The 12,441-nt window shown below is 34.4% G+C and overlaps 1 protein-coding gene across 14 annotated transcripts in view; it reads left to right on the plus strand.

The window, feature by feature from the left end:
• CDKAL1 (CDK5 regulatory subunit associated protein 1 like 1) overlaps window positions 1–12,441 on the plus strand; it is a 623,539-nt gene that overhangs the window by 455,077 nt on the left and 156,021 nt on the right. For all 14 annotated transcript variants that reach the window (XM_057700490.1, XM_057700500.1, XM_057700489.1 and 11 more), the window contains one exon: window positions 7,298–7,478. In XM_057700490.1, the coding sequence (XP_057556473.1) occupies window positions 7,298–7,478 (181 nt within the window). The remainder of the gene's footprint in view (window positions 1–7,297; window positions 7,479–12,441) is intronic.

Below are 12,441 nucleotides of genomic sequence, written 5' to 3' on the forward strand. Positions count from 1 at the left end.
TTCTTTTCCCATGTAGGTTGTTATATAATATTGAACATTGTTCCCTGTGCTATATAGTAGAAAATACAATTGATTTTTTTAAGCTCTTTATTGGAGTATAATTGCTTTACACTCTTGTACCAGTTTTTGAGGTACACCAAAGTGAATCAGTTGTATTTATGCGTATATCCCCATATCCCCTCCCTCCCGTGACTCCCTCCCACCCTCCCTGTCCTGGCCCTCTAAGGCATCACCCATCATCAACTTGATCTCCCTTTGTTATACAGCAATTTCCCACTAGCTATCTGTTTTTCAGTTGGTAGTGTATATATGTCTATGCTACTCTCTCACTTCGTCCCAGCTTCCCCTTCGCCCTCCTACCCCCCACCCCAACCCCGTGTCCTCCAGTCCATTCTCTACCTCTACAACTTTATTCTTGCCCTGTCACCAGGCCCATCAGTACCATTTTTTTAGATTCTATATATATGAGTTAGCATACGGTATTTGTTTTTCTCTTTCTGGCTTACTTTGCTCTGTATGACAGTCTCTAGGTCTATCCACCTCATTACATATAGCTCCATCTCATTCCTTTTTATGGTTGAGGAATATTCCATTGTATATATGTGCCACATCTACTTTATCCTTTCGTCCGCTGAGGGGCATTTAGGTTGCTTCCATGTCCTGGCTATTGTAAACAGTGCTGCAATGAACATTATGGTACATGTTTCTTTTTGAATTATGGTTTTCTCTGGGTATATGCCCAGTAGTGGGATTACTGGATCATATGGTAGTTCCATTTTTAGGTTTTTAAGGAACCTCCAAACTGTTTTCCATAGTGGCTGTACCAGCTTACATTCCCACCAACAGTGCAGGAGAGTTCCCTTTTCTCCACACCCTCTCCAACATTTATTGTTTCTAGATTTTGTGATGATGGCCATTCTGACCGGTGTGAGGTGATACCTCATTGTGGCTTTGACTTGCATTTCTCTAATGATTTGTGATGTTGAGTATCTTTTCATGTGTTAGCCATCTGCATGTCTTCTTTGGAGAAATGTCTATTTAGGTCTTCCGCCCATTTGTGGATTGGGTTATTTGCTTTTTTGGTATTAAGCTGCATGAGCTGCTTGTATATTTTGGAGGTTAATCCTTTGTCCGTTGCTTTGTTGGCAGGTATTTTCTCCTATTCTGAGGGTTGTCTTCGTGTCTTGTTTCTGGTTTCTTTCGCTGTGCAAAAGCTTTTAAGTTTCATGAGGTCCCATTTGTTTATTCTTGATTTTATTTTCATTATTCTAGGAGGTGGGTCAAAAAGGATCTTGCTTTGATGTATGTCATAGTGTTCTGCCTATGTTTTCCTCTAGGAGTTTTATAGTGTCTGGCCTTACATGTAGGTCTTTAATCCATTTGGAGTTTATTTTGCTGTATGGTGTTAGGAAGTGTTCTAAGTTCATTCTTTTACATGTAGCTGTCCAATTTTCCCAGCACCACTTATTGAAGAGGCTGTCTTTTTTCCACTGTATATTCTTGCCTCCTTTGTCAAAGATAAGGTGCCCCTATGTGCTTGGGTTTACCTCTGGGTTCTCTATTCTGTTCCATTGATCTTCCTTTCTATTTTTGTGCCAGTACCATACTGTCTTGATCACTGTGGCCTTGTAGTATAGTTTGAAGTCAGGAAGCCTAATTCCACCAACTCTGTCTTTCCTTCTCAAGGTTGCTTTGGCTATTCGGGGTCTTTTGCATTTCCATACAAATCGTAAGATTTCTTGTTCTAGTTCTGTGAAAAATGCCGTTGGTAATTTGATAGGGATTGCCTTGAACCTGTAAATTGTTTTGGGTAGTATAGTCATTTTCACAATGTTGATTCTTCCAATCCGGGAACATGCTGTGTCTCTCCATCTGTTTGTATCGTCTTTGATTTCTTTCATCAGTGTCTTATAGTTTTCTGCATACAGGTCTTTTGCCTCCTTAGGCAGGTTTATTCCTAGGTATTTTATCCTTTTTGTTGCAGTGGTAAATGGGAAAGTTTCCTTAATATCTCTGCTTTTTCGTTGTTAGCGTATAGGAATGCAAGAGATTTCTGTGCATTAATTTTGTATCCTGCTACTTTGCTAAATTCATTGATTAGTGCTCGCAGTTTGTACAATTGATTTTTATATGTCAATCTTTAGCTTTAGTGAACTCATTCTAGTAGACTCATTAGATTCCTTAGATTTTCTACGTATGAGATTGTCACCTGCAAAAAAAAAAACTTTTTCCTTTTCAATGTACATGCTTTAAATTTCTTTCTCTTTCTTTTCTGCACTGATTATAATGTTCTACCTCACTAATATGTTGAATTGAAGAAGTGAGAACAGAATTCTCTGCCTTGTTACTACTCTTAATGGAGAAGCATTTAGTCTTTCACCAATAAATATAATAGCTGTAGACCTTTTATCAGGTTGCAGTAGTTTTCCTTCTGTTCTTTCTTTGCTGATAGGTTTTTTAATCATAAATGGGTGTTGGATTTGTAAACTGAGTTTTCTGCATGTACTAAGATTACTATGGGGTTTTTATCCTTTATTCTTTTCATATGGCTTATTGCGTTAATTGATATTTGCATGTCATACCAACCCTTGCATTTCTGAGATTAAATGGTCATGATATACAATACGTTTATGTGTTTCAAGGCTCACTTTGCTTATATTTTGTTAATAACTGTTGTCTCTGAGTACGTGAGGATTATTGGTCTGGAATTATTTGTCTCTCTCTCTGGTTTTCAAACAGGCTACTATTGCTGGACTAGTAAAATGAGTTTATTTCTCATCTATTTTGGAAATAGTCTTTGGGAATTCCCTGGTCATCCAGTGGTTAGAACTTGGCACTCTCACTGCCAGGGCCCTGCGTTCGATCCCTGGTTGGTGAACTAAAGTCCCACAAGCCTTGAGGCCAAAAAAATAGGAAAGAAATAATCTCTGTAGAATTGGTTTTATTCTCTCTTAAATGCGAAGTCATCTGAGCCTGTGTTGTTTTATGTTGTTTTCTTTGGTGACAATATTTTAAATTACAAATTCCATTTTTGTAATAGATAAAAGGCTATACAGTTTTTCTGTTTCTTATTCAGTCAGTTTTTATAATTTATGTCTTTCAAAGAATTTGCCTGTTTCATCTAAGTTTTTAATTTATTAGCATAAAATTGCTTCTGATATACGTTTAGTATCCTTTTAATGTTGATAACGTCTGTAGTACTGTCTCCTCCTTCATGCCTAAAGTTGGTCATTTGTGTCTTTATTCTTCTCAGTCTACTAGTAGTTTAGTAATTTTATCAATTATTTTTAAAGATGCACCTTTGCTTTTATTGTTTTTTCTCCATTTTCTATTTTCTTTCTAAGCACTGCTTTAACTGCATCCCATATATTTAGATATCTTATATTTTTATTTTCATTCAGTTCAATATTTTTTTTTCCCTTTCTACTTCCAATTTAGCTTTCCTGAACGTATGGAGCAGTTGTCCTGGAATTACTCTCCATAGGACTAAAATATTTTTCTTTTAATCATGTGTTTTGTTTATGCCTGATAATTTTAATAGGTCTGATCCTTTTTCTGATCATTTTTACCACATTCTTTTGTGATAAATAGCATGTGTGTTAGTCTTACTTTTCTCACATGTGGAATTTGAAGCACAGTTTATTGATCTAAAGAATGAAATAGAATCATCCTTTTTATATTTTGGCTAGTGAAACACCAAATTGCAAGTAAAAATCTTGAGATGAATTGAAGTACAACATTTTTTGTAGTATTTCAAATACAGTATGGCATCTATATATTCATATTTTTAGTTAAGGTAAATAATTAAGTATTTTAAAATATTTGGGGCTTTCTTAAATCCTGGCCTAGTGTCAACAAGTAGGTAATACTCTACTTACGTGTCCCTGATCGATTTTCATAACTAATCATACAGATCAAGGCAGATGCATTATTGGAAACTTTCTCATTAATTCCATTCCCAAGTTATTTGGTGAAGCCTTTTTGCAAGTAAATAGCTATCAGAAAAAAATGGATCAAAACCTCTTATTTAAGCTAATTGAACATTTTCATTTTCATCACTTTCAGAATTGATACTGCTATGAAAATGTAAATATAGAAGGTCTTTTAAATTTTAAAAAGACATAATACCTAGTACTTATGTTTATTAGACTTACAGCTTCAATAAATTTGTGGAAATGATCATTTTTTAAAATTTTAGTATTTTGAAAATTCACACTGTCTCAAAAAACAGCATTTACTCACAATTAGCATATTAAATATTTGGATTAATACTCTATTTTATGCCCCTTAAAATTTCCTCATAGCCACTTAAATCATGTGCAATTAGTTTGAAATTTGGTCTACTTCAAACTTTTTTGATTTTTCTTATGTACTGAAGAGAATTATTAACAGTGTAAATATGAGATTTTTTATTTGATTCACCTAAGGAGCCTAATTATTTTGAAGAACCTAAGTAGCATGATTTGCATATACAAAATCAATGTATAGATGAGCTTCAACATTAAAGTGTAGTCTCTACTTTGAAAATATTTTTTGGGTAATCAATTTATATTGTCTTTACTTTGAACTTAAACTGCTTTTACTTTTAAGTACTGACTGCCTTAGATGTTTCACGAATTCATAGTGTCTTATCCCCACCTCTGTTATTGGTCAACTTTTTGTGTAGATTATCAACTATACTTATACATTGAACATCCCCTTCCTGAACATTTATGATGGCTACTCTGAAGGTTTGTCTTTTCTTTTTCACTATGAACTTTAAGGCCAAAGTAACCAGGTGTTGTGTAATACTGAGCTCAGCTACATTGGATCAAGAAGGATGTGGAGTGAGGGGCGGGGGGAATCAGGAAGGTACTTTCCTTTGGGAATACCCCATAATCTAGTGCCAAGTTCATTCCAATTCATAGTCTGGGACAATAACCAATTGTCTTTGCTGCTACAGTGTTTCACAGGCAATTTCTCAGATTTTTAGTTTTAGTTTTTCTAATTTCCTAGGGGAGATGGACTCTTCTCTGTTATTTCTGCTGTGATCCATTACTTTTATTTTTAGTTGTGGATTTCTTTTGTTCGGAAGTAGTTGTAAGTCAACTGTAAAAAATTGCTAATTAAAGTTATTTACATGATTTTATTTCACGATTTAGTAAGTCTAGAAAATAGTCTTTTTATGTACAATTTCCTGTAAAAGCATATGTTTTTTATGATTTTCAAAAGTAATTTTGATAATTATCCTTAAAAGAGAAAAAAAACTTATAACACAATAAAAATTTAAAAAATAATTTTCTTCCAGATATACTGTTAAATGTTTCTATATGCATATTGTCTCTTTTTCTATTTAGCATCAGGTAGAAAAGTTCCAGGCCTTAGAACTTCCCTTACTAATTAAAGTTTAGCCAAACTAATAGCTGGGTAAGACTAAGCAGAAATCGAGAAAGGAATATTTTTAAAAATAAATTTCACACAGAATATTGTAGCATACTTATGGAGAAACTCAGTGGCCAAAGAGAAATGACTTCCAAGATGCTAACATTTGGACCTATGAAAAATGAAGGCAGCTTGTTACCCAGTCACTCTGATGAAAAGCTTTTAGTGCTTTACTCTTAAATATCAAAGGGCATCAAGAGTCACTATTTATTATGGCAGATCTCAGACATAAATAAGAGGGACCAAAATCTAAGAACCCAGAGGAAATAGATACAGTTATAGTGAGCAAAGGAAAAATTGTGGATAGACTGTAATTGGTATCCTCATAGAGTGAAGAAAAGATGTTGCATCTCTAAAAAAACAGTAAGCCATGAATAGAAAAACTGGAAAACGAAAAAGTGCTCTTAGAAATTTAAAATACGATAATGAATTAATTTTTTCAATAGAAGCATTGGAAGATACACCGAAGTAAGTCTTTCAGAAAATGTAACAAAAGGACAAGATGGAAAATAATAGTGAAGAAGCTTAGAGAGTTAATCCTGTAGCTTCAACCTTCAAAGGAGAGGAATTGCAAAGAGAGAAAAATGATTTTTAAATTAGCATAAAAGTAGACCTATAGACCACGAGTCTCCAGATTGTACCCTGTACAAATATGTAAATATTTAATCCAAGGCTGATTTTCATGAAATTTAAAAACATTGAAAAAAATTAATATCCTAAACACTTTCCAAAAGATAGTGGGGCACATGTAAAGAAGTTTGCATCAGAGTAAATCTGGACATCTCATCAGCATCCTTGCCAACTCAAGAAAAAAAAAAAGGAACAATATAAAATTCAGATGTCTAATACTTTTCATTTTGGAGTGCTGTATGCTCAGCCACGCTATCAGTCAGTTGTGTGGATTAAGACATGTTCAGAGATGCTAAGACATTGACAACAAAATTTCCCTGCCTCTCTTTCTGATGAAGCTTCTGAAAGAATACTCCGGCAGAATTAAGGAGAATAGAATAGTAAGAGTTAGGAAGACATAGGATCCAGGAAAAAAAAAAGGGTGGATTGCAAAAAGACCAAGGAACCACATTCAAGGATGACAGCTAGTTCATTATGAAAGCAGCACATACTTGAAGAAAGTTAGAAGTGGCATTTCCAGAGAGAAAAATGGAACTGGTGAAGTGGAATAATTATGGATTGTAGTCAACTTTGTACATTTTTATCTTATTATTTTCCAGAGTTCCTGGAATAACTATTGCTACAGATATTACAGTACATTGAGTGTTTAGAAAATAGTTTTGGTTTTGATAGAACCAATGGATCTTCTGGAAAACATTTACATAGGTGCATAGAATAGTAAGCAATATTTTTTTTTTAAAGGAGGCAGTTATTAACTCTAGGAAAAATTAAATGTTGTGGCAAAAGAAGACTTACTGATAGTATACCAGTTGGCTGTGCAGTGAACAATATCTTAGCATTTATACCAATGGAAATACTATTAACACTATTGATTTAACTAAAAGTTGTACAGTGATTATGTTGGGAGGGGAGGAATAGAGTCATTTAAGGAGCTAAATCCTAGTTGAGTCAGCAAATATTGCTGAACAATCAATAAATCTAGAAATAGAATAAGCATAAATATTAAAATATAGAAGGATGAAGAAACATCTGAAATTATTAAAAATGGGCATTTCTTGAGGATGACAGGGGGTCCATGTTTTCCATAAACTTTTAGTATTTAGGGCATTTTATAACTATTTGCAAATGTCCCTTTCCTAAAAATAAAATTTAATTTTAAAGGAATAGTGGTATTTAAAATGTCAAGGAAGTAGAATAATAATGGATTGTAGTCAACTTTGTACATTTTTATCTTATTATTTTCTAGAGTTCCTGGAATAACTATTGCTACAGATATTATCTGTGGTTTTCCTGGAGAAACAGACCAAGATTTTCAAGAAACAGTGAAACTTGTTGAAGAATACAAATTTCCAAGTCTCTTTATTAACCAATTTTACCCAAGACCAGGAACTCCTGCTGCAAAAATGGAACAAGTTCCAGCGCAAGTGGTAAGATACTTTTCTTGTAAGTTATTATATTTAGCCAATAGCTATAAAAATGCAGCTGTGTTGCCTACTTTAACACAACTAGCTCATGGTATAACCCTTAAGTTACAAAATACGGAGTGTTTGTTCTCGGTTGGGGTCAGGGGCTGGGAGACCTTGGTACATTAAATGACCTTAGGCAACTAAAATATTACATTTGTTTTTTCTCTCTTGAAAAGTGAGGTTCAGATGACATTGGGAAAATTTTTTAAACTAGTATCTAGTACTAGCTGTGTTTATGAGATAAATCCTTGGATGTTTCAAAATAAGACAGAATTTAAATATCTGTGAGCAAAGGCAGCTTCCTTGCTTCTTAAGAGATGCTTTTCATAAGTTGTTACTTTCTTGAGGTCCCCTGGTTTTCCTACTTTTCCATGGGATAGATTTGATGCTGTCTGTCTGTCTGTTTCGGATGTGTGTTGCTTTCACCGTGAATCTCAATTTAATTTTATCCTTACGTGGTCGTAGATATATTTGAATAAGATGACCTAAAATAAACGTGAAAAGGTTTGAGAGCCCAGTGAAGGCTCTCAAACTGTTTAAGAGGAAGTAGAGTTTTTTTCACTGAAAATTTTTCTGCTTTGTTTCTGATTACTAAAACAAATTGTGTGCTACCATTAATTTTTCATAAACATAAAAAGAAATCAAATGAATTCATTACTTTTTATATCAAAAGTATAATTTTTATCGCTATATACTTTGCATACAGCAAAATTACCTCTTTCCGATGTATAATTCTTTGAATTTTGATAAATACATTCACTAGTGTAACTGTGCCCACAATTAAGATGCAGAACAGTTCCATCAGCCCTCCCCCGCCCACCCCCCAATTCCCTTTTACTTTTTTGTAGGCATCTATTCTCGCCATGCCCAGCTCCTGGCAGCTGCTGTTCTATTGTCCTTACATTCTAATTCATTCTTTTTTAAACTTCTTTAATAAAAAAGTTCTTGAACTTCAAAATACCTGCAGAAAAGTGTATGTTTTCATAAAGTGAATACTTCCATATAACCCTCAAACTGATCAAGAAATAGAGCATTAGCCGTACCTTGGGTGTCCGCATCATGCCTTCCCTTGACTATCCTTTCCCATTTCCCATCAGAAACCACTATCCCGCGTTCTGACATGTTAGTTTGACCTGTTTTTTAAACTTGATATAAATGAAAGAATTCATCAATGTTCAAATGTTTGGCTTTTTATATTTAAGATTGTGTTGGTGAGACTAGTCTAGTAGCTGTAGCTCATCCATTTTCGTTGCCGAATAGTATTCCATTTATGCAAATCACAATCTATCCATCCTAATGTGAAAGAAGAGTTAGATCTTTTCAACATTCCATTGTTAGTACTGCAGCTAATACAGCTGTCAGCTTTCCTGCTTATATCTTTTATTTGACTCATGTATGTAAACATTTCTGCTGAATGTTTAGCTAGGAGTGTGATTGCTGGGTCATAGGAAACAACAGTTACTCTGCTTTACTAGATAATGCCCAGTAGTTTTCCCAACTAGTTGAATTCACAGTTCCAACAGCAGTATATCTAAAAATGCTAATAGTTCTGTATCCTTGGCAGCAGTTGGCATTGTTGTGTTTTTATTAGTAGCCATTCTGATGAGAATGTAATGTAACCTAATTGTGGTATTTATATCTCCCTGTCAACTATTGATATTGAATACACTTTATATGTTTATTGGAGATTTGGATATACAGTTTCTTGAAGTGCCTGTTCAAACCATTGCCCCTTCATCTCTTGGCTGTTTTGTTTGTTTCTCCCCACCATTCCTTCCTCTGATTTATAGAAATTATTTGTGTATTCTAAATAGAAGTCCATTGTTGTTCATGGTAATTTAAATATCTTCCATTCTGTAACCAGTCTTTTCACTCTTTTAATGGTACCTTTTAAAGAGCAGACTTCTTAACTTTATATAGAATTTATCAGTATTTTTCTTTTTTAGTGTTTTTTGTTTTGTTTAAGATTACCTTCCCCACTTTGTCATGAAGATACCCGCCCCCCCCAAACTCCTAGAAATTTAATGATTTTGCCTTTTACCTTTAGATCTTCAATCCCACTGGAATTTATTTTTGTTTAGAGTATAAGGTGTGGGGGTCAAGACTTTTTTAAAAAAATAAGGATATCCATTTAGGTCATAACCACTTATGGAATATCTCATCCTTTACCCACTGTTCTGTCTGGTCACTTTTATCATAAAATCAAGTGTCTCTACACATGGGTCTGTTCTGGAACTTTATTCTTTTCCTTTGGTCTGTTGATCTTTCCATGAAATCACAAAGTTAATTACTGTAGCTTTATAATAAGTCTTGATATTGGCAGTGACACTTATGGAGAAGTGTTACTTTCCTATTAGTAACATCTTATGGAAAAACCCAAAGTTCTTGGCCAACCCAATATTTCAAATCTGTTTTTTCCTTGAAAATTATCCTGACTATTCTTGATCCTTAGACTTTTTAAAATTGTCAACTTCCACCAAAAAATCCTGATGGAATTTTGAGATTATATTGATTCTATAGATCATTTGGGGGAGAATTGACATTGTAATAATATCAAGTTTTCCATTCTTTGAATGAAATATAGCTCTCAGTTATTTTAATCTTTAATTTCTATCAGTAATGTTTTGTAGTTTTCTGTATACAAGCCTTATGTATCATTTATTATTTTTATTCATACATGTGAATAAAAATACTGTTAATCATTTTTAATTGTTACTATTTAGAAATAGAATTGACTTTTAACATATTTACCTTTCACCCATCAACTTTGCTGAATTTATTTATTCTAATAGTTTTTCTGTAGGATTTTTTTTTTTGTTCTTCTAATTTTTCTGTATATACAATTATGTCATCTGCAGATAGTTGAAGTTTTATTTCTTCCTTTTCAATCCTCATAACTTTCATTTCTTTTTCTTATTGTATCGCCTGGAACTTCCAGTACACTACTGAATAAAATTGGGTAATTTTCTCTTCTTTCCTAACTCAAGGATGGAGTTTACAGAATTTCACCATTCAGTATAAAAGTTGTGTAGTTTGCGGGGACTAGGAAAGTTCCTTTCTATTCCTCATTTACTCTGTGTGTGTGTGTGTGTTTTAATCATGAATAGAATTAAATTTTATCACTTTCTTTTCATCTATTGAAATAATCACATGGTTTGTTTTTGGCATTAAGTCTGTTAATATTGTGAATTCTACTGAATGGTTTTTGAATATTTAAATCAACCTTGCATTCCTGGGATAAACTTCTCTTGGTCATAATGTATTGCTTTTGGTATATTATTTCAGTCAGTTTGCTAAAATTTTGTGAAGAATTTTTACATCTTTGTTCATGGAGAATTTTGACCTGTAGGTTTCGTGTAGTGTCTTGTTAATTTTGGTATCGGAGTAGTGTTGGCCTCATAGAATGAGTTGGGAAGTATTCCTTCCTCTACGTTTTGCTGGAAGAGTTTGTGTAGTATTTGTATTATTTTTTTCCTTAAATGTTTAATAGAATTCCCTAGTGTGTTAAGTGGAAGTGTGAAATGACCCCAGAAGCGCCCTCACCCCTTCTGCCCTCACTAGGGTGTATACACTATACAGCCCCTGGGACTGTTGACTTGACATTTGCTCTGCCCTTTGGTTTCTTGGTTCTGCCCTGACTCATTTTTCCTTTTTCGTGAAAGCAAAATTTCTCGAAAACTTTGTATTTCGCTGGAGTGTTACTCCAGTGGACAAAAATTACATCAACAGATCTTTATAATATGATCCCTTTCTCTGCCTTAGCCCTCTGCTGAGTACTTTTCTTTGTATTTTTCCTCCTTGGAATTCCTGGAGCGTCTTTCCTCTGCCCTGATCTCTTTCATCAGGTTTGGAAAATGTCGGCCATTCTCTCTTCAGGTATTTCTTCTGCTCCATTCTCTTTCTCATCTTTTCTTCTAGAATTTCAGTTATACATGTTACATATTTTCGTTATCTTCCCCAGTGTCTAATTTATCTTTTTCTGTATCTTTCATTCTTTGCTCTCTCTGTGTTCCTGGATGTTTCCGCCTCACCTCGTTTCTAGCTTCTTGCCGTTCACAGTAGCCACGAGAGGCCAGCAGCAGCTGTGGCACGTGTGGATCCTAGAGGAGCAGTGCTGCTGTCCACCCGTGGGGCCCCTGGAAAGCCCGGCTCTCAGGCCCCACCCCATCCCAGACCGTCTCAGTCAGTCTGCATCTTCAAGTGATTTGTGTGTACACTGACATTTGTGAAGTGCTGTTCTAGTTTACTAATCCTTTATTCATCTGTTTATAATCTGCCATCAAATTCATCTATGGAATTTCTAATTATAGTTATTTTTTTACTGCTAGAATTACAATTTGATTCTTTTTTATAGATTCCAGTGTTCTGGTGAAGTTCCCCATACTTTCCTCTGTATTTTTTGAACATATTTAGTCAGTTACCTTATAACCCATACTGAATTCTCCAATATCTGGAACTAATGTTGCTTTGTTTGTATTGTCTTTTTTTTTTTTCCTTGATTTTGGTTGTCTTCTCTTTCCATATACCTGATCATTTTTATTATATGACTACCATTGTTTTTTTTTACAAAAAGGAAAAAAAAACGACTATAGGTTTTAGACTGTAAAGTATCTTCCTCTGTGAGGATTTAATTTTGCTTCTGCTAGAATCTAAGGTTAAGGACTGATTATTTGAATTGATCTGAGGTTAATTTTTTTTAATTTTTAAAAAATATTTTATTTATTTATTTATTTGGCTGTGTGGGGTCTTAGTTGCAGCATGCAGGCTCTTCCTTGCTGCTCGTGGGCTTCTCTCCAGTTGTGGTGTGTGAGCTTCAAAGCATGCGGGCTCAGTAGTTGCAGTGCATGGGCTTAGTTGCCCTGCGGCATGTGGGATCTTAGTTCCCTGACCAGGGATTGAACCTGCATCCCCTGCATGGAAATGC

The sequence above is a fragment of the Hippopotamus amphibius genome, chromosome 11, assembly GCF_030028045.1.
Source record: "Hippopotamus amphibius kiboko isolate mHipAmp2 chromosome 11, mHipAmp2.hap2, whole genome shotgun sequence".
NCBI lineage: Eukaryota > Metazoa > Chordata > Mammalia > Artiodactyla > Hippopotamidae > Hippopotamus > Hippopotamus amphibius.